Below are 22,852 nucleotides of genomic sequence, written 5' to 3'. Positions count from 1 at the left end.
ACTTCTGGGTTCACTATGGGAAGAGCCCTCAGCACAGACACCAAGTTGCCAAGCATATGTCAAAGCCAGAGTGATGTATTCCTAGACAGAGCCCCGCCTGTCCTGAGAGCAAGGACAGCAGTAGAAGAGGAAACACCATACTTAGGGAATGAAATGCCACAAACTTTTCTGCTTCCAGGAAGAGTACCATGTGTACCAGTCTTGTCCATCCATCATCCATCCAGTACCCTCCCCACCCCCCTCCCAGAACTTTTAGTATATCCCAGACAAAGCTTCATTGACACAAAACGTAACAAATATTAGGATAGTTTTTAATAATAAAAAAAAAAAGCCCACAAAGTCTGTGGACAAAACTCTACAACAGTGAAAACTATCAAGAGTATTAGTACATGCCTCCCTGGCACGCAGAGGTTCCTTCAGCGAGAGCAAAGGCTCTCCTGAAGCTTCCACATAATCTTACACTGGCCTTGTTTTTTTAGAAGTCCTCCCTGAGGCAGGTGTGGTGGCACACACCTTTGATCCCAGCACTCAGGAGGCAGAGGAAGGCAGATGTCTGTGAGTTCAAGGGCAGCCTGCTCTACAAAGCAAGTTCCAGGACAGTCAGAGCTACAATAGTGAGACCCTGTTTTTCGAGGGGGAAAGTCCTTACTGAGAGGAGGACACTGAGGCACAGAGGTAAAGGAAGCAACATGAGGTCAAATTTCAAGAGACACACAGGAAGGGCCAGAAATCCATCCCCCCTTCTGAAATGCTGCCCAAGGATCATTCTATAGCTACTGAAGCTGTGGTCTTCTTCATCCCAGGAAGCAGTGGCAAGGGGCCAGGCTGGGACTTGATGCCTGTGACCTGGCCCATAGGAGTCCCTGAGACGAAGGTCCCAACAGCCCCTTGCTTCCGCTCCTTCTCCTTGCTATCATGCCCAACCCTCCTGGTGGAAAACCAGCTGTACAGCTTCATTCACATCATGAACAACGTGGGATGCCTCTAGGAGCTCTGGACTGAAGCTGAAGTCTCGGTGACCGTGGAACGGAAGCTCCGCCCCTCCAGAAGTAGGCGCTTTGGGGCCTGGGCCCTGACAATTGTGTATGCCAGTACACACCAGGATGGAGACACAGCTCTGGGTTGTTGAAGGCCGCTGCTTCTGCTGTCCACCAGCCCCATGCTCCTTCTCTCCACGCTTTGTCATTTGCAGGTACTGGTTGAATAGGTTGGCACCATAGACATCAGACACAGGGTTATCACTGGTAGGGCAGCAATACCAAAAAGAGAAAACCCAAATTTAATGTTGTAAAGCCACCAGAGCAGAGATCAGCCTTGGGGTGGTGTGACTCAGCTGTAGGGAAGCCAGGGTGGTGTGGGTGGACGAGAAAAGGAAGCCAATAGAAGATGAAGATAGAGTGGGCTTACCCTATAGCATAGAGCTTCCTGATGGGGGCGGACCAGCCCCATCTCTCAGCCTGCTGTCTGATTATGTCCTCAGCGTACTGGTAAGTGAGGATGCTGGGTTTGCCCGTCATGCCCTCGTATTTCAGCTCCTTGCCTGTTACTTTCCGGTAGATGGTTTCCAGGCACAGCAGAAATGTGCCATGACCAAACCTGCCCAAGAAGAGATCTCAGCAATCCAGCCTTCAGGCCACCTGCTATTCTCTGAGCTGTCTTCATGCATCCAACCACAATTCCCCTCTCTGCAGCCATTACACATGAACTGAGGCAAGAGCAAGCAATTTTCCCAGGGTAGTAAAACTAGGGTCAAAACCCTGATAGCTTCACTTTTACAATTTAGATGTTGGTTTTGTTTTGTTTTTCTAGTTATTATTACTTACATACACGTGTTGCTAGGAGCCTCCGAGGACAGCTGTATGGAATCAATTCTCTTATTCCACCTTTACATGGTCCCAAGGATCACACTTGGTAGGTCATCAGGCTTGGTAGCCGGCATTTAACCACCACACCACCTCACCAGGCCCCTACACCCTAAGTGGGATTAGATGCTGTTTCTATAACCACCGCCTGTCACCCTTCCCGTTGTTGTGAACATCGATTTCCAACAGAGCATACTGGCTACTAGGTATAGAGTGCTCACTGGCTCCCTTGACAGTAGGTATGTCTCAGACACCAGGAAGCTCCACTAACCAGTCATCAGAAGCAGGAGTGCTGGACTAGCTGTGACTCAGTGCCCTTAAAACAAGGGAAGGCATGCTGCTCTCTGTCCTTGTTATGGTTTGGATCTTACATGGTTCTATAACTCAACAAGGCTTGGTCTCTAGTTGATGACACACTGGGAGGTGGTGGAATCTTCAGAAAGTGGAGCCTAATAGGAAACAAGTCATTGGCAGCATGCACCTGCCTGTCTCCCTCTCCTGCTCAACAGCTATTACAAGGGGAGCAGGGTTTTTTGGGTTTTTTTGTGCCATGATGTTCTACCCATCACAGTGTTCCGGTCCCCACAGGCTCCAAATCAACAGGGCCAAAATGAATCTTCCTCCTTTTAGGTTGTTGACTCAGGTACTCTGTCAGTGTTGCAAGCTAACAGCCCTACATACTGCTTCCTGCCACCTGAAATGCAAATACGATAGCTTAGGCAGTCATTCTGGATTCTACACAGAAGGATTCAAGATTATGCTTCAGGAAGGCATGTGTGTCCTTAATAAGGAGAGACTGAATGCAGGCCCCACTGTCAACCTGACTTCTTTTAACGAGAAAGCAATAAACTACCTTGTAAAAAGTATTTTTGTCTTCCATCCTCAGTGCTAAGCCAAAACCTAATAGTCACTGTGCTTGGTGTTACATTCAGTATCACTCATTTACATACAAATTCCATTTTCTGGCTGGGTGTGGTGATGCATGCCTTTAACCCTGGTACTTGGGAAGCCAAGAGACAGACAGATCTCTGTAAGTCTGGCCTGGCTTATACAGGGAGCTCCAGGCCAACCAAGGCTAAACAGTAAGACTCTATCTCAAACAAAACAACAACAAAAGAATTCCATTTTCTTTCTGTGTCTGTTTTATTTTGTGAAGCAGGGTTTTGCTGTATTTCAGGCTGGTCTGAGGCTGGTGTCAAACGTGTGGTTCTCCTGCCTCAGTCTTCCCAGTGCCAGAGTTGCCGCTGTGAACCACTGCCTCCAGCTAACTTTGAGATTATTGAGTAAACAGTCGGGCATGGTGGCACACACCTGTAATCCCAGCACCCAGGAGGCGGGCAGAGGGCAATTACGAGTTTAAGGCTATGAGTCACAGACAAGTCAAAGCTACAGAAACGCTGTCTCCAATAATACAAAAGTAATTATGTGATGCCATGCAGTGGTGGCTGATGGGGATGTTTTTCCATATATATGTTTCTCTTATTGGTTGATGAATAAACACTGATTGGCCAGGTAGAAAGATAGGTGGGGCTAGGGAACGAGGAGAATTAGGGGAGGGAGAGCTGCAGTAGAGATGCCATGCTGCTGAAGGAGTAACATGCTGGATTACGGGTAAGCCACAGCCTTGTGGCAATACATACATTAACAGATATGGTTAATAATTTAGAGAGAGCTAGCCAATAAGAAGCCCAAGCCATCGGCCGACAGTTTCATAATTAATATAGCACCCATGTGTTTATTTGGGGCTGAAGGGCTGCGGAACCTGGTGGGAAAGAAAACCAGCAACAGGTGGTGCCAGCCTTTAATCCCAGCACTCGGGAGGCAGAGGCAGCTGGATCTCTGTGAGTTCAAGGCCAGCCTGGTTTACAGAGCAAGTGTCAGGACAGGTTCCAAAGCTACACAGAGACACCTTGTCTTGAAAAACACAAAAACAAAAACAAACAAACAAACAAACAAAAAAAAACCCTTCAAATCTGTCTTCTTTGAATTGGGAAGCTCATCTCAGGTCTATAAAGTGGTTTTCCCCTTGCTTTTCAGTTCACAGCTACATACCCAAACTCCCATCTGATCCCATATAGAATCAACATGCCCTAACTCTATCAATAACAGAGAAAACACCAGACTGGAGAGATGGCTCAGAGGTTAGGAGCACTGACTGTTCTTCCAGAGGTCCTGAGTTCAATTCCCAGCATCCACATGGTGGCTCACAACCATCTGGAATGAGATCTGGTGCCCTCTTCTGGCATGCAGGCAGAACACTATACATAAGAAATAAAATCGTTTAAACAGCACTTAGGAGGCAGAGGCAGGTGGATCTCTGTGAGTTCGAGACCAGCCTGGTCTACAAGAACTAGTTTCAGGACAGCCTCCAAAGCCACACCCTGTCTAGAAAACCAAAAAAAAAAAAAAAGAGAGAGAGAGAGAAAGAGCGAGAGAGAAATCACCAAGCCTCATGCTACAGAATACACTTTAAATGTGACGGGAACTGGGGGGAGCTGAGGCAGGAAGACAGTGAGCTGAAGTCAACTTGAGCTACATGGTGCCATCCAATCATAGAAGAGAGAACATCACAGGAAGGAAACCCTGCTTCTTTCTGTGAGGCTATCTTGGGTCTAGAACACCCTTTGCTGACCATGCACAGTCTCTGGAAGAGTAGTAGGAAGACACTAGATTCTGGGCTCACAGTCAGAGCAGCTATCAGCGGGCTTCACAGCAAGGCACCCTGAGGGGCACAAAAGAGGCACAGGCCGGGCGTTGGTGGCCTTTAATCCGAGCACTCGGGAGGCAGAGGCAGGCGGATCTCTGTGAGTTCGAGGCCAGCCTGGTCTACAGAGAGAGTGCCAGGATAGGCTCCAAAGCTACACAGAGAAACCCTGTCTCAAAAAACCAAAAAAAAAAAAAAAAACCAAAAAAAAAAAAGAGGCACAGCCCCAGAAAAGGGCAGGACACCGGTGCCGCACAGCTAGGTCTCAGTTCTTGGCTCTACACCATGGGAATAACCCTGATTTATAATCCCAGCTTTCCCATCCTAGAGCTCACATATGAAAGCAGTGACGGGAAAGAACCAGTCAGTACCAGAAGGAAGAATCTTGAATTCATCCCCACTGATGTAACTACCTGTGTGATGAATGTATGGGTACATGCACACATCTTAAAAACCACTCAACACATCTTCATGATCAGCAATCTGTAGTTTTAATTTCATAATTGACATGAAGTTAACTCTTGAAAGCTCTTGCTCTCAGAGGCCAGGTTAGTGTGGTACCTAAGGGCTTATGAGGGAAAAATCAGGGATACTGTGTCCTCACCTGGGCATCTTGGCTTCAGCCATCCACAGGAGGTCCATGTTGCTGGCCAGGACAGGGAGGTGGGGATATGGAGCTGTCTCCAGGCCAGTCCCAGGGTTTCCATTGCTAAGGAGGACATCCAGAATCAGCTGTAGGCTTGTCTCCCAGCGGACTGGTTCCCCAAGAAGGAGAATCCCTAAAAATCAAATGCACAGGGATGAGGGAGCAGGGCACTTGGCCTGCCCTTTGTAGTGGGTAGGTGGAAGGCCCTTCAGAGACAACAGAGGCCAGTTAGCAATTCCTGCCCAGAGCTAGAGAGAGGTCTTCACTAAGGTGCACATCTGGGCAAGAGTACGGTTCCCTGAACAGCCCTGACCAAGCCGGGCTCAGTACACCCTGAGTGAACAAAGGCAGGGCCCAGCAAGGAGCACCCTGAGACCGTGCTTTCTGTCCATTGCTGCTTCACAGTAACAGCAAATCCCCTGCTGCTGTCTCTGCTAATGGACTCTACCCACCCCACCCCACCCCACCCCACCACCCTACCCCACCCCACCCCACCTCACCTCACCTCACCCCACAAAGCCCTGCTGTTCTCCAGGGGCTGCCTCTCTCTCAGTCACATCTCTGAACCTCATAGCCACGCAGAACTGGGAATGAGGGAAGCCCTGAGCTCTAATCCTAACTCAGCCAAGTTTTCTGTGGAACTGTAGCAGTTACTCACTGCTAAACCTCAGTTGACTCAACTCCACTTGAAATGAAAAGGACCATGGGCCCTGGCAGTATGTATGGCTTGCCTAGCATGAACAAGGCCCTAAGTCCCGGCCCTAGCAATAAAAAATAAACAAATAAAAACAAAGTCCTGGCATGGTGGCATACACCTACAGCACTATTACTCAGGAGGGGGAGACAGGATGATGAGCAGCTCGGTCACCCTCAGCTATCCACAAATCAGGGGCCAGTGGTTACTACACGACATCTTTTCTCCAAAAAAAAGTGTAAGTTTCAAGCCAGGCATCTCGGCTCACAACTGTAATTCCAGCATTTAGAATGCTGAAGCAGGAAGACTACAGAGCTGAGACCAGTCTGGCCTACAAAGGGAGACCTCTGTCTCAAAACAAAAAAAACAAAAACAAAAACAAAAAAAAAAACAAAGTAAGGGGCTGGAGAGAAAGCACAATGACTGAAATACTTGCTGATCTTGCAGAGGACCTAAATTCAACACCCAGCTCCCATGTCCAATGGGTCACAGTCACCTGTGACTCCATCTCCAAGGTCCCAATACCCTCTTTTGGCCTCCAGGGAACCTGAAAACATGAGGCATGTACATAGACACATACATAAATAAAAATAAAAATGAAAGCTGGGTGTACCCCTTTAATCCCACCATTTAGGAGGCAGAGGGAGGAGGCTCTCTGAGTTTAAGGCTGGCCTGGTCTACAGAGTGAATTCTAGGACAACCAGGGCTATGCAGAAAGACCCTGTACCAAAAACAAACAAATGTTTAAAAAATAAAGTTAATATTAAAAGATAGAAGACATATTTTGATTGTCACAATTGAACGATCCGCAGGGGAGGACTTTACACAGTCAAAAACTGTCCTATTGTAGCAGCATCTGCGGTCCCTCCCAACATTCATGGAGAAAACTAGCACTTCCATAACTGTTAGAGCAACTCCATCTTTTTTTTTTTTTTTTTTTTTTTTTTTGCTTTGTTTTGCTTTGTTGTTGTTGTTCTTTTTTAAGATAGGGTTTCTCTGTGTAGCCCTCACTGTCCTGGAGCTCGCTCTTGTAGACTAGGGTGGCTTCAAACTCAAGAGATCCACCAGCCTGTGCCTTCCAAATGCTAGGATTAAATGTATGTGCCACCACTGCCTGGTCAGCAACTCCATCTAATATCTAATCACAAAGCATTTTAATTGATTATTATTTTTAATTTTATGTGTATGAGTGTTTTACTGGCATATATGTATGTGCATACATGTGCATACCTGGTACAAGTCTGTGGACACCTGAAGAGGGCATTAGATCCCCTGGAATTGGATTTACAGATGGTTGTGAGCTACCATGTGGGTACTGGGACTCAAACCTAGGTCTGCAAGAGCATCAGATTTCTTAATCCCTAAGGCATCTCTCCAGCCTCACAGAATATTTTTGTACAGTTTAACAATTCTTTTAAATGATCATATAATCGCCGGGCGGTGGTGGAACACACCTTTAGTCCCAGCACTTGGAAGGCAGAGGCAGGCGAGTGAGTTCAAGACCAGCCTGGTTTACAAGAGCTAGTTACAGGACAGCCTCCAAAGCCACAGAGAAACCCTGTCTCCAAACCCCCCCCCCAAAAAAGATCATATAATCAAGAGACTCCTAATAATTCTTAAAAATCTACAGTGGTGGTGCATGCCTTTAATTCCAGCACTCAGGAGTCAGAGAAAACAGTGGGATCTCTGAGTTTGAGGCCAGCCTGGTCTACAGAGAGTTCCAAGACAGCCACAGCTACACAGAGAAATGCAGTCTCGAAAAACAAAAACAAACAAACAAAAAATTACCAAGAATTGTTCTTCATTGAGAAAACAATGCACCAATGGTAATTCCACCCACATACTTGTACTGTACCTGTAAACACAACCTGTATCTATTGCTGGAACATTTCCTGCTCACTCTGTTTAGAGCAATCATTTTACTTCTCAGATAACTATAACATATTGAAACATTGACAATCTTCTCACCAGGACATTCTCCTTTCACTCTGGGTACAGTGAGGGTATTATACTCACTAAATACTTTGTTTGGTTTTGAGATAAGATTCTCACTATGAAGCCTTGAACTCAAATCCTTCAAAACTCAGCCCCCGAAAGTAGGGGACTACAAATATGCACCACCACACTGGCCACTGATTACTTTCTGATATGGGTCATGGGAAAGTTATTTTACTTCAGGATGGCAACAAGATGTTCAATGTCTTTGTTGTCCAAGGGCAGAGCTAAGCAACACTGGACTAGACTGTCAGTACCTATCTACTCTGGAGCTGCTGAGCTTACAATTCTCCAACACAATACCGTGAGCACTGTGGAGACAGACAAATTACCAATACTTGTCTCAGATACTGAGAGGACAGCCAGGGCTAGAACCCAGGTGTCCAGGCCCTGATATGCAGTGCCACCCTCAACACCATCTGCCTAAGAATCTGAGAGCAGAGAGGGAAAACAAGGAACCGACATCTAGCCAGGCACACGCCTCGTTTACCTTCAATGGCAGCGAAGTCATTCCTCAGGCACTGCCAAAAGACAAGAAGAGGCCCATCAATGCTAGTCACTCTCCACTCCTGGAGTATCCAGTCTCTAGAGTTGAGTAGCAGGACAGACAGGTTCCACACAGGTCAGAGACCACCTCCAAGGACCAGCCCAAGCCGAGAAGTAGAGAGAACTTAGGAAGGAGATGAGCAAAGGGAAAGACAAAGCCCAGACTGGGCTCAACAGGCTGAGGGAAGTTGGCCAGGAGGGCAGTGGTCAGCTGTGCGTCTCCAGTCAGGACGGGAAAACAAGGCCCTGCTCAAGCAGGGATCTCTAGAATCAGGGTGCTGAAGGAGGAAGTGCCCTGTGAGAGAGGGGCTCTCTTATGTTTATGCCAGCTCTAGAGGGTTTCTCTCTGACAACCTTGGGGCCATTCTTCTCTGAGTCATTGCAGTCTTGGCTCTGAGGTGAGTCACCTCTCCTGTGTGGGGCTCAGCCTTGGAGCAATTCCAAGATGTGTTCCCATTCTATAGTCTAGTTCTTCTCAGAATTTTAGTGACTCAAGAGAAAGCTCTCGAAGGATCTGTTCTACAACTAGAAAGCTTTGGAGGAAGAACTTATTATCCATTTTCTATTAAATAAATGAAGTAAGCTTATTTGTTTATAGTTGTAGTACATCAAATCCTAAATTGCTGACATAAGTTAATATAGATATAGATATAGATTTTTTTTTTCAAAAGGAACAGGTCAAGGGGCAATCCAAGAATCATACTCCAAGCCAGGTGGTGGTGGCACACACCTTTAGTCCCAGCACTTGGGAGGCAGAGGCAGGCAGATCTCTGTGAGTTCGAGGCCAGCCTGGTCTACAAAGCTACACAGAGAAACTCTATTGGGGGGGGGGGATGGGAGGGGAGCCATACTCCAAAGGGTTAATGAGTGGCCTGGAACTGATGATCTCAAGAAACAAGAAGCCATGGTTTAGCGACAGACTTCCCAAGCAGGTACAACCCAGGGTTTGACCACCAGAACTGCAAAAAGAAATCAAGCTACTTTTTTTCAGATAAGCTAGATACCAAGGGCAGTGGGAAGACACAGACTCAATTTTTTTCCTCACAAGGCAGCCTCTTTGGACTGTGCTTCAGGGTAAAGGGACAGCAGTGACAAAGGTTACTGATTCCCTGAAGAAAACTTGGGACAGCTACCACTAACAGCACTGCTAACTGGAGGAAATATTACAGCAAAGCAGAAAGCAAGAGTGTGGAGACCATTGCTTCTTTCGGCCATTCTTCTATTCTTATTTTTTTAATTTTTGTTTTTTCAAGATAGGATTTCTCTGTGTAACAGTCCTGACTGTCCTAGAACTCTCTCTGGAGACCAGGCTGGCCTCAAACTCACTAAGATCCACCTGCCTCTGCCTCCCGTGTGCTGGGATTAAGGGTGTGGGGCCATTCTAATCTACCCAGAGAACACAATCCTTGGTCAGACACACCTGTCCAAGAAGACCAGTGCAGAAGCACCCATGCCCCTAGCATAAGAGCCAACATGCAGAGCCAACACAAGGAATAAGAACACAACCACACAAAGACCCTAGGAATATTGTGGAGGGTGAAGTGACCCACCCTGTCCTTATTACCATGTTCTTCGGCCGCCGCGCAAGGTCTACCATGTCCAGCTCTGGGAAGGCTAGTCGAAGTTCATCTATTGTCACCACGTTCTGGAAGCCTAGTCTGGAGTAAGATCAGGGAAGCAAAGCTACACCGTTCTGAGGAAGATGCTTTTATAGACACATCAGGTCACAAATGAGCAGAACCAGACCCAGTCCTGACCACGGCAGGCAGGCAGCTGTCATAAATCCTACAGGAACCAAGTGGCAGGCTGTGACTGCATAAGCAGAGCAGATACATGCAATAACCGTGCAATCCCTTGTGTCTCTAATAGGGCACCTCCCAGGTACCAGATCCTACACCAGCAAGACCTAAAGACCCAGAGAACAGAGGCCAAACCCCACTGTATACTCCAGGAGCTGATGGCTCCCTCAGGGCCATTCAAACTGGTGCTCCATGAGTACTGCAGCCCCACATACTGGACTCACAGGAGATTTCTCTGTGGCTGGGAGCTGGGCAAAGTCAAGTAACTGAACTGAAATGCTCTCTCCTGGAGGGAGGTGGCAATCCCTGAAAGTTACCAGAGCCACAAGCTCCCTTCTCATCCCCTCACACTTCCCTCCCCTGTGAGGTTATATAAGCATTCTGAGACACCCACCAGCCACACTGCTTGCAAGCTATGCAGAGCTTGGGGTGCGGCTTCACCAGTCATGCTACCCTAGGCTCTCCTTGGGTGGGCCTTTGGTGAAGTGACTGCCTCTCACCCACACTCCTGTAAGGTAACCCAGTGAACTGACTGGTTCATTAAGCCACTGGAGGAAAGGTCACACAACAGCCACAAAGAATTAGTTCCCTCCAACAGTCAGTCAAACACATTCAGCAAGGAAGGGGCTGTCATGCACAAGACCAAGCTGACTCCAACCTGCTCTCTAAGATCTGCTGCCATCTTCCTGTCCCTAATTCCATCCCGAAATCTTAACTAGACACAATTTTTCAGATGACTCAAACCAATCTCCCCAGATGATTATTCTAACGGCTTCTTCCTGCAGCAATGGAGGCTGCACTGGCTTAACACTACTCTGAGTTTACTCCAGACTTTCAGCCCCAGCATACCCTTCTGCTCTCTAATGCCCGACTCCAACTGCCTACCTTGACTTCCTAGGAAGTCTTAACCATCTCCTAGGGCACCACCAAACTATCTCTGAAGCTACAGGCCCCTCCTGCTGCAGAGGTAGTTCCCCTCTACACTTTGACACTTAGAACCTACAACCTATCTCATTCTTTGCAGTCTTCAGATGTACCCCATCTTTTCAATTTTTTAAAATACATGTATACAGTTGGGGATGGGGCACATGTGGATGTCAGTGGACTTCTAACTGACTAACTTCGGTAGTCAGTTTTCTCCTTCCACTGTGTGGGACCTGGAGATCTAACTCAACTGGTTAAGCTTAGAGGCAAATGCTTTTACCTACTGAACCATCTCCTTGGCCCTATGTCATCCTTTCTTCTTTGTGGGACTTGGGATTCAAACCAAGGCCTCATGCATGACAGACAAATACTCTACAACTGAGCTTCATCTCGGCCCCCCATGCTGTAATAGTTAATTTTTTAAAAATTACATTTATTTTTGGGTGATTATGGAAGCTAGAGAACAAATCCATGGTGTCAGTGCCCCACTTTCACTGTATGGGTCCTGATCCGCACACACAGGTGGTGAGGCATGGTGGCAATGCCCTCACAGCTGAGCTAGCTTCCCAGTCCTCAATGACTCTCATCTTGCCTGGACCTACATTCAACTAAGAGACATGAATCAGAAAAAATTAACTGGGGGTGGGGTGGGGGGTGCTACCCAGAGTAGAGGGCACCTTTTGGAGGTGGCCCAGATATAAGAGGTCTGAGGAATTCCAGCTTGTACTGAAGCTCTCTCCAAGAACAGTGCCAGACTGGGGGACTGCTGAGGATCGAGTGTTAGGGACTGGGCTGCTACAGAGTTCTCAGGCTCTCTAGTAGTAGGTGGCCACTGTTGAATTACCCAGCCTCTACTATGTAAGTCAAGTGAATAAATCTCCATTTATAATATATGTTCATTCTATTGGGTCTGTTCATCTAGAGAATCCAATAACACCTGCTAGCTTAAACATTCTTTTACTTGTTGTGGGTATGTTCTTCCCTTCTCAAGTATGAATTCCCAGATTAAGAGTCACATTCCCAATGCTCTCACCTGAGTCCCTGACCTGCCTTAGAGCGCAGCCCAGCATGGTGCCTAGGAAGCATCCAGGGCACATGAACAAGCTGCCTGCGAACAGAGATTATGTCCTTTGCTTTCTGAGTACATGTGACTGAAAGGGAGCTGAAAAGGATAAAGGCCAGAGCAAAACTCCCACATGTAGTCACCTCAGGAGGTGTTTGTTCACTTCGAGATTTGTTCCTGAGTTTTTAATTTAAGACATAACAGATCAAGACACAGGACTTTGTATATTAACCTCTGCAGATGGTTCTGATGTGGTGGTATGAGACCTGGCACCACCAGGCACAAGGACTGACCGCACAAAGGATCTATCCTTGTTCCCCAAGAGGCCACCTCCTATCTCTGGCACCCAAGCCCACACTCTCCTCTCCATTCAGAACAAAAAGGATACGATCTGGCGTTTTCCACCACGGGGCCCTGCCCAGACACTAGCATCCGCTTATTGTGGTACTGCAAGAAGAGTTTCAAGGGGCTGTGAGAGAGAATGACTTGGTCTGGATCCACCTACAGAAACAACCAAGAAACAGGAAAGCAGGGGATGATATAGAGTTGAGAGAAAGTAACAGGCAGACAGGTAAATGGGTTCTGTCACTGGGGATGGAGGGCACGCTGTCTAAAAACAAAGTTGGAAAGCTTTTCCTAGCACATGGCACTTTCTAAGACTTAGACAAATAGGCATAAGAACTTACCTTGGGCTGGGAATACAGCCCAGTGACACAGTGCTAGCCCAGCATGCATGAGAGCATGGGCTCAGTCCCTGGGAGGAGGTGGGGGGTACCTAAATTAATTCTCAACATACAAGAGAAGCATTATCAGACATAAGATCTGACCACCAACACTGCTGGGCTCAGCTGGGAGACCTACTGAGATTTCTTTCTTTCTTAAAGATTTATTTATTTTTATGTGCATTGGTGCTTTGCCTGCATGTATATCTGTTCGAGGGTGCCAGATCCCCTGGAACTGGAGTTACAGACAGTTATGAGCTGTTATGTAGGTGCTGGGAATTGAACCTGGGTCCTCTGGGAGAGCAGACAGTAAGTGCTCTTAACATCTCTCCAATCCCACCCCTACTATTTTTTAATCCCTCACTTGGAAACATATTCTTTGTCCTTGTTACTGTCAAAAAGAAAGAGAAGAAAAAAAAAAAAAAAAAAACTGTCTTGGACCTTAACAGTTTTCAGGTTTTTTTGTTTTTTTGGTTTTTCGAGACAGGGTTTCTCTGTGGCTTTGGAGGCTGTCCTGGAACTAGCTCTTATAGACTAGGCTGGTCTCGAACTCACAGAGATCTGCCTGCCTCTGCCTTCCAAGTGCTGGGATTAAAGATGTGCACCACCAACACCCAGCCAGTTTTCTTACCTTTCCAGTGCTGGGTAAAGCAAGTATTCTATTGTTGATTCATACTGCCAGCCCAGAATCTAGAGTGTATTGTGTGTATGTGTGTGCATATGTATGTGGGGCGATGCATGTGTGGAGAACCAGAGGTCAGCGCTGGGTGTCTTTCTCAGTCACTCTCTACCTTATTGAGTCTCTCACTCACCTGGAGGCCCCTGTTTTGCCAGACTGGCTAACAGGCTGGCCAGTGAGCCTCGGGGATACAGTTGTCTCCATCCTTTCCCCAATCCTGGAATTACAGAAGTGCCACCAAGCCTGGCATTTTAGATGGGTGCTTGAGATCAAACCCCAGCACTTTACCCACTGTGCCACCTCCTCAGCTCCCAAGATTTAGCTTTCCAACATCTATATTATCTTCAACAATGCAGTCTTTACCCAGAATTATTATTATTTTGAGATGGGGGTCTCACTAAACAGCTCAGGCTGGCCTAAAACTTGTGGTTAATCTCTTTCCTCAGTTTCCTATGTGCTAAGATTAGAGGTGTGCAGGACCACACCAGGTTCCTCAGAATGCTTTTGGGGCCCTTTATGGAAAGAGTTTCAAGGTGCCTCTACCCCAGATTCAACCTCAGTCAGCACTACCTAACCAATCAGCCTTTACTGACTCTCTTGTTTACAAAGAACCCCTTCTCAAAACTTAGTTCACCCTTACCAAGCAGGTACCCATCTTGGATACAGTGAGGAACTGCAAAGGGGGGAAGACACTCGGCTTTTGGAGGACAGCACTTACGGAGCTGCACAGCTGCTAGCTGTGTGGATGGGTGGGATTTTTGTTATTTCTCTGACACAAGGTCTCACTATGCAGCCCAAGCCACCAACAACTCACGATCCCTCTGCCTCAGCTTCTCAGGTACCTGTCATCAGCTTATACTTACTGTTATCGAACAGCCCCACCTGTACTGTGGAATGCTGGAATGCCATCTTTTCTTTCTGGGGCCAAACTTGCAGAAGAGTCATGAAGACAATACACTGAACTCCTGAGCTGGGAATGCGGCTCAGCTGGCAGGGTGCTTGCCTAGCATGTATGAAGCCCAGGGTTTAATCCCCAGCACATAAACCACGTATGGCAGTGCACAGATGTGATTCTAGAAATTAGTGAAGTGGAGCCAGGTGTCCAGTAGTACAGACACACAAGTCACTGTCTCAAAAACAAATGCTAAAATATAAAGGGCAGCAGACTCCTGTCCTCTCCCCACCTCCCTGAAATAGGGTGTCATGGAGTGTAGCCCAGCCTAGTTTTGAAAAGGTCTGTAATGAGTGTGCACCACCACAGCCAGTAATGCCATACTGGGATCCTGCCTCTAGGGCTTCATGCATGCTAGGTCCAAATTTTATCCACTGAACTACACCCTCAGTCCCAAGGGCAGGGTTTCGATGCTCACTCAACCATGTGTGTACACCTGTGTGTAAAGACTATTGATGTCATCACAGGTCTAGGCTGGAACTTTAAGACCCCAACTGTCACAGTCAAACCACAACCTAAGGAAGGGGATGTAAGGCTGGAAGTTACAACAGGAGCCTGAATTTGAGTTTCAAAGCTCTAGCTGCCTCTTACCTTGTATCCCAACAGGCCTGACAGCTCCTGGGCTTTGTTCTGTTGTAAGATGTTCCCAGCATTTGTGACAAAAACCACAGGTACCCGCAGCTGCCCCTGGGAGTTTAACAGCTTCCCGAATGCTTCCAGAGCAGCTGGGATCACTCTGTGGCCTCGAACCAGCACTCCATCAATGTCAAATAGTAAGCCAAAGGTGGGGGGGCTCTGTACAGAGGGGAGGAGAAGAGAATTGGCACTGCATGAGAGACAGAGGAAATGAAGGGAAAAGAGCCTCATTTAGAAAGGGTCATCGTCAAGCTGGGCATTGGTGGCGCACGCCTTTAATCCCAGCACTCGGGAGGCAGAGGCAGGCGCATCTCTGTGAGTTTGAGGCCAGCCTGGTCTCCAGAGCGAGTGACAGGATAGGCTCCAAAGCGACACAGAGAAACCCTGTCTCAAAAAAAATAAAAAAAAGAAAAGAAAAGAAAGAAAAGAAAAGAAAGGGTCATTGTCAGAAAGAATAAGAGAGGAAAGCATGCCTGTTTTCTTTCCTTTTCCTGTCCGGCAGTGTTAGGAATCAAACTCTGCACAGGGAAGCTAAGAACTCCACCACTCAGCTACACCAAGGCATGGGATTTCTTTCCTTTCTTTCCTCCTCCTCCTCCTCCTCCTCCTCCTCCTCCTCCTCCTCCTCCTCTTCTCCTCCTCCTCCTCCTTCTTCTTTTGGTTTGTCGAGGCAGGGTTTCTCTGTGTAGCTTTGAAGCTTGTCTTGGAACTCACTCTGGAGACCAGGCTGGTCTTGAACTCACAGAGATCCACCTGCCTCTGCCTCCCGAGTGCTGGATTAAAGGCGAGAGCCACCACTGCCTGGCACCATAGCCATCTTTTTTTTTTTTTTTTTTTTTTTTGGTTTTTCAAGACAGGGTTTCTCTGTGGCTTTGGAGGCTGTCCTGGAACTAGCTCTTGTAGACCAGGCTGGTCTCGAACTCACAGAGCTCCGCCTGCCTCTGCCTCCCAAATGCTGGGATTAAAGGTGTGCGCCACCAACACTGGCCATAGCCATCTTTTAAGAGTTTGTTTTAGAGGCTGGGAATATACCTCAGTGGTAAGTGAACTTGCCTAATTATCAAAACAAATGAACTAACCTAACCTGTCTTCCACTTCTCTTTTGTTGGTGCCAACTAGGTCAAGTCACCCTTAGAATACACATAGTCTATGCATAAAGCTCTATTAGTGGTAATCAATCCAAACCACAATAGGAAGAGGCATGGTGTCACAGGCCTTTAGTCCTAGCACTGGGAGGTTGCGGCCAGCCAGGGATATACAATGAGGCCCATCTAAAGGCGCATACCACCAAAGCCTGGCTGAAACCTGTCTTAATGACTAAAACACCAACACAGATGAACAATGCTCTAGTCCCCCATTTCTTAGTTGACAAGACGAAACCAGCAGCAAGCATAGAAAACATGCCACTAAAACAGCAGCATTACATTTAAAATTCTTAAGTTCTCAGGAAAACGAGAGGGGGGGAGAGAGAGAGAGAGAGAGAGAGAGAGAGAGAGAGAGAGAATGAGAGACAGAGACAGAGACAGAGACAGAGAACCAACCTTGGACCTCATGCATGATAGGCAAGCATCCTACCACTGAGCTATATCCCCAGCCCTGAACATTCTGAGTTTGATAATTACATACAATGTAAGGATCAAATTAAACAGGCAGTTTCTTGAAAAAGAATTCTGAGCAAGTAATGACTGATGCTGACACTACACTAAGTGAACCAAAGAGGAGCAGCAAGCAGACAGGCAAGGGAAGGATAACCGATGCATCTTGTTTGGAACCTGTGGTGGCAGGTGTGGAGAAGTCAGGACCTGACAGACGCTCAGTGGTTAAGAGCACGTGTTGCTCTTCCACAGGATCCAAGTTGGTTCACAGCACCCACAACAGTGGGTGCTTCAGCTCCAGGGGATCCAATCAATGTCTCGGGTCTATGAAGGCACGTGCACTCAGGTACACCTGCAGACACATACATCTACACATACACACACACACACACACACACACACACACACACACTTACTTTGAATGTCTATTCTTTAATCCCAGCACTCGGGAGGCAGAGGCAGGTGGATCTCCATGAGTTTGAGGCCAGCCTGGTCTACAGAGTGAGTGCTAGGACAGCCTCCAAAGCAATACAGAGAAACCCTGTCTCAAACACAAAACAAAAAGCAAAACAAGAAAGTCAAACAAACAAACAAACAAAAAACCAAGAAAATCTATTCTTGGGGAACTAGGAAGAACACTACCACTTAAGGATGGGACACATGAAAGTCAGCCATAAACACCAGAGAAACAGCAGTCAAGGTAAGATGGGAAAACAAGAAGGTATAAATTAAGACTTTCTGTATCAGGTAAACTAGGAAGTAGAGTGACTTAAGTAATGACTCCATTTTCCTTCCACTAAGCAGGTACGAGCTCCCAGGTCTTTGGCTCCTTTACCTAGCTTACAACAGCCTCCTAGGCTTAGCCCATCAGCCAAGTTGGAGGTGGGCAGCAAAACCGGAAAAACAGGAGATAAATCAGTAAGACCATGGCTTCTGACCACCAGAAAACAGCAGCCAGAGACACCTAGCAAGTCTCTCATGCATGCAGGAAATATGCAAACAGCCAAAAGCCTCCAAGGCTGATCCCTCTGCACCTTATCCTAACAGAGTATACTGGGCTCCAAGCCAGACATGTAACAAACACTTTTGTCTATTCTTTCTATCAAGCTGTGAGGAGGTGTCTATCTTCAAATGGGGTATTACCTTGCAAAACTGTACCACAAAGGTGTAAGAATAAAAAAAAAAAAAAAAAGCAGCAGACTAAAGAACGTGACCAACATAACTTGTGTAAGGCCCAGGTTCTTTTCTCAGCTCCTTCCCCTGATCAAAGAACCAATTGCTGAGAGAAATGAACCAAAGGCTTCCTGGCCTGGTTTACAAGTGCTGGACCCACAACTCCACTTCCAATGAGCCAGCAGCAAAGTCAGGGCCCTTAACCCTACTCCTTGGGCAGTTCCTGGAAGCACACAAGGGTTCCGGGCGGGGCTGAGATCTCTGCCTGGACACTCTCACCTCACCTACTGTCAGCTTCTAGCTCATTCTACCCCTAGTAGCAAGGATACTTCTTGTAACCAGCATACTTCATTCATACCCAGTGGCCCTCAGGGTCCCAGCAGCCCTTCCCTCTTGCTCTACATATTCCCAATGGGGTCCTAAACTAGGACTCTTGGTAGAGTGGCCATAAAAGCCCTGACATTTTTATTTTCCCATAGTTCTTTTCTGATTTCACCATCTTACTCTGCTAGGAGAGGATCAGCACATAGGTCTGAACAGATTAGGGGACACGATTTCCCCACACACTTGCCATGAATGACCCTGGCACTGTGCTTAGGACCCTTTAGGTGTTCAGTAACAACCGTTAAGTGACCCCAAGGATGGCTGGGGAGAAATATAGCAAACCTTTACCTTACGATGCTACCCAAAGAAAGAGGTGGTGGCTCTTGGGAAGAAAACCTATCACTTTTAGCAGTTCAATTTCACTTTTATCCCATTGTGAACTCAGGCAACACTGTTCTGGATGCAGGCAACAACACTGGGTAAGTTTAAGCTTAAAATCCATTTGCTTGAAACCAGGCCTGGTGGCACATACCTGACTGAAATCCTAGCACCGAGGAGGCAGAGGCAGGAGGATCACCAAGGATTTGAGGGCAGCCTGATCTACAGAGTGAGTTCAGGTCAGTCAGGGAACATAGGGAGACATCTCACACAAACAACAAATCCATTCACTTATAATTTCTACATAAATTGGAATTTGTTAGGCATGACAATAACATTGTGATTTGGTTCAAAACGTCGTTTTGAGGGGCGTTGGTGGCGCATGCCTTTAATCCCAGCATTCGGGAGGCAGAGGCAGGCGGATCTCTATGAGTTCAAAACCAGCCTGGTCTACAAGAGCTAGTTCCAGGACAGCCTCCAAAGCCACAGAGAAACCCTATCTTGAAAAAACAAAAACAAAAACAAAAACAAAAAAACCACGTCGTTTTTGGATGGAGGTCCGCGCCGAGTTCAGGACTGAAATGATAAGAACTCAGGGATTTAAAGTCTTACAGACACAAAGGGGTAGAGAGATAAGCAGGAGTACCAAAATACAGTGACTGGTTATTTGGAAGATTAAAAAATATGAGACTCTCTTTCCATTTTTGGAAACTCACATAGTTTAAAAGAAAATTAAGGGCCAACAAGATGGCTAAGCTGTTCAAAGAGCTCGCTGTGCAAGTCTCATGACCAGAGTTCCAACCGCAGAACACACTCTGGAAGGCAAGAACACCAAAGTTGTTCTCTAACCTCCGACATGTATGCCCACATATGCATCTCGCACGTAGGCAGTAGTAATAATAATAAAATCAATGGCTCTTTTTGCCTCGAAGGCTGCACAACTGAGCTGGACAGAGTGTACTGGTCACATTCAAAGCAGTTACCTTTTCCGAAATAAGAATCCGCAGGCTCCTCGAACAGGAGGAACAAATTAACTGCTAAGAAACTTTTCTGGCGCGGGGGAAGGAGCTGCGCACCCACCCGAGGCTGATCTGGGGTTGGCATGGGTCGTTCTCCCCGGACACGGACTTTTCCAGCGGGCGGAAGGCGCTCCGGGAAGGACGAAGGGTTCAGCGGCTCCACGGTCTCCGGGAGGGCGTCCCCGAGGCCGGGATGCTCAGTGACCCGCACGGCCCTCCCGCCCGCCAGCCCCGCGCGCTGGGCCGAGCCCGCTCGTCCTCTCACCTCAGCGCGGCCCACGACGTAGCCTCTCCGGAGCCAGCAGCCCGGGAGCCCCGCAGACAGGCGCGCTGGAAGCCTCCACACACCGCGCCCGGCACGGAGAGCAGCCAGCCCGCTGAGCGCAGCCATCGCGCCCGCCGCGCGCACGCGCACACTGCGCGCCGCCTCCCCCCACCCCATCCGAGGCTCCGCGCCCCCTCCCCGCGCCCTGCGAGGCAGCCAATCAGCGGCCGCCGGCGCGGGGGCTTTCGGGGGAGGTAGTCCGAGCCTGCGGTGGCGGGCTCCGGTTCCAGTTCTAGTTTTCCTCGCCCATCCGAGAGCCCGAGGGCGGCGTTCGCTGGTAAATAGAGAGGCTCTGGGTCCCTCGCTTCGCCGGTGGAAGACTTGGGGTCAGCAAGTGGACATGCGCAGCCGACGGGCTGGGAGGACCGACGCCTGACCCGTCTGTGCACCTGCTGACTTCCGGGGGCGCGTGCCTCGGCCCAAGTCCCGGTTCCAGAAACCTTGGTGGAAGAAGGCACCTGAACCTTGAGTTCCGGGCTGGGGAAGAAGAACTTTGTTTTAAGGCCCGCGTCCTCTGAGCCTCATCCACACCAAGAATGTTGATGGCGTGCGAGCTCTTACTCTTTAAAACCCTTCACTCTGTAAACGAGCGTAGCGAGGCAGTCCTACCTTCCTGGGGGCTCAGATCCTGGAATTCCGGCCACAGGTGAATGATCTCCTGGATGCACACACTTGGTAGAGAGGCTGGGATAGGTGTACAAAACAAGGTGAAAAGATCACCGTCCTGAGAAGTCAGGCAGCGGGGAGAATGGGCTCCGGTCAGTGAGCGAGGAAAACTAGAACTGGGTCTGAGCATCCTTGGTACGAGGGGTGGGGGAGCTTGCTGCAGGAAGAAATCTCTCTTCCCACTACGTGGAATGTGTAGGATGGGTTGCTCCCTTCTTTACTCTTTGACCTGTCCCTGGATATATTCATAGGAAAATCGAGTGAGCCTACAGTGTACTTAGCACCAGAGAAGGAGGGGGCTCCGGAAAGGACAAGGACTCCGCTAACTCTCATCGGTTGTATGCGTTGCTTCTCAGCTTTGAAGGCCAAGACCATAAATCAGAGCAACAGCTGTTGATGAGAACTTGGAAGATGGGTTGTCATTAGTCAAACCCACCATAGCACACAGCACATAAACCCAGCCAGGAGACGCAGCTGTCCTGGTTTGGGATGATTTTATCTCTTTTCCTGCTATTCAGCTACTTAGGAACTAACTTAGGTAAGGGTGTGGTGGTGGCTCCTGCTAACCTGCGCTTGAGCGGATGGCGGGAGAATCGCCCCTACTTCAAAACCTTGTAATAACAATAGTAATAATAGGCCGGACATTGGTGGCGCACGCCTTTAATCCCAGATCTCGGGAGGCAGAGGCAGGTAGATCTCTGTGAGTTTGAGGCCAGCCTGGTCTCCAGAGCGAGTGCAGGACAGGCTCCAAAGCTACACAGAGAACCCCTGTCTCGAAAAACAAACAAAAAAGTAATAATAATAATAATAATAATAATAATAATAATAATAATAATAGAAACCGATTTAGCAATTAGGTTTTCGAATGTGTCCACACTTGTTCTAGTGACAGCTCATCTAACCAAGGATACATGTTACCTTTCGCCAGATAGGAGTCTTCAGAGCTCAGTTCTCAACCCCAAACGGGGGTGCAGATGATGATGGGGAGCCTCTGAAACCAACAGTAGATAATCGCATAGAAGCATATTTGAGAGTAAAAGTCAAAAACCCAATGTGAAACACCACAGCTTTAGTTTTGAATGGCTACTTTTGACAGTCTGGACGTTTATTGAATTGTATAGACTTTGGATCTGGTTCATTTCATTGGTTTTTGTTTATGTTTTTGGTAATGATTTTTATAATAAAGTTTAAAAAATCTGGGATCAATACACTAAAGGGGGGCTGGAGAGATGGCTCAGAGGTTAAGAGCACCGACTGGCCAGGCGTTTGTGGCGCAGACCTTTAATCCCAGCACTCGGAAAGCAGAGGCAGGTGGATCTCTGTGAGTTCAAGACCAGAGTGGTCTACAAGAGCTAGTGCCAGGACAGCCTCCAAAGCCACAGAGAAACCCTGTCTCAAAAAACCTAAATAAATAAATAAATGAGCACGGATTGCTCTTTCAAAGGCCCTGAGTTCAATTCCCACAACCATCTGTAGTGGGATCTGGTGGCCTTTTCTGGCCTGCAGGCATTCATGCAGACAGACTGCTATATAAATCTTTTTTTTTTTTTTAATGCACTAAAGGGAAAAAATGATCACTTTAGAACTTGCTTAGGCAGATCAAAAGCTTGCAAAGGCATCATACGGCATGTATGTCTGTTTAAGGGTGTCAGATCCTCTGGAAGTGGAGTTAGAGACAGCTGAGCTGCTGTGTGCGTGCTGGGACTTGAACCTGGGTCCTCTGGAAGAGCAGTCAGTGTTCTTAACAGCAGAGCCATAAATGAAAATAAAATAAAAAAATAAAACAGATAAACACAGTTTCTAAGTGCATGTTAGAACAATGCCTTAATCTTTAATGAATAGTTAAATTTGTAGGTAAGGAAAATTTTTCATCAATGTCTGCAAGCTATTAGCATGCTTTACCTATGTTTATACCTATTAGGTATTTTAGATACGATATGCATGCTACGAAAAAGCATGACATCACTGGACCCGGCAGCAAGCCTCTGAATTCTCCTGCTTTGGATACCTTTAGTAGTCAAAACTTCAGTGAGAGGGTTAACATGTGAGATTTTTGGCTCTCCCTTTGACCTGAGTCCCATCCCTACGACTCACATGGTGGAAGGAAGGAACTGACTTCTGCAAGCTGTCCTCTGACTTCCATACATGTG

At 47.6% G+C, this 22,852-nt stretch overlaps 1 protein-coding gene and 1 long non-coding RNA gene across 3 annotated transcripts; one reads left to right on the top strand and one right to left on the bottom strand.

The window, feature by feature from the left end:
- Positions 1-676: 676 nt before the first annotated feature.
- Hdhd5 (haloacid dehalogenase like hydrolase domain containing 5) lies at positions 677-20,132 on the bottom strand. 2 transcript variants are annotated; one of them, XM_027429311.2, is made up of 8 exons: positions 19,977-20,132; positions 15,178-15,381; positions 12,622-12,734; positions 9,998-10,105; positions 8,392-8,486; positions 5,171-5,345; positions 1,408-1,596; positions 677-1,241 (listed from the first exon to the last, which is right to left on the bottom strand). In XM_027429311.2, exons 1-8 carry the CDS (start codon positions 20,100-20,102, stop codon positions 914-916), a joined length of 1,338 nt encoding a protein of 445 aa, XP_027285112.1. In that variant the 5' UTR covers positions 20,103-20,132; the 3' UTR covers positions 677-913. The 2 variants fall into 2 exon arrangements, with proteins under 2 accessions (XP_027285112.1, XP_027285113.1); XM_027429312.2 differs by having other exon boundaries at positions 8,392-8,422; positions 10,012-10,105.
- Positions 20,133-20,256: 124 nt separating this feature from the next.
- Positions 20,257-21,910, top strand: LOC118239238. Its single transcript, XR_004770971.1, has 2 exons — positions 20,257-20,682; positions 20,954-21,910. It is a non-coding gene; the product is annotated as an uncharacterized LOC118239238 (long non-coding RNA).
- The last annotated feature ends 942 nt before the right edge of the window (positions 21,911-22,852 follow it).

This window comes from Cricetulus griseus, chromosome 8 (assembly GCF_003668045.3).
Source record: "Cricetulus griseus strain 17A/GY chromosome 8, alternate assembly CriGri-PICRH-1.0, whole genome shotgun sequence".
NCBI lineage: Eukaryota > Metazoa > Chordata > Mammalia > Rodentia > Cricetidae > Cricetulus > Cricetulus griseus.
This window is presented reverse-complemented; position numbering and strand designations above follow the sequence as displayed.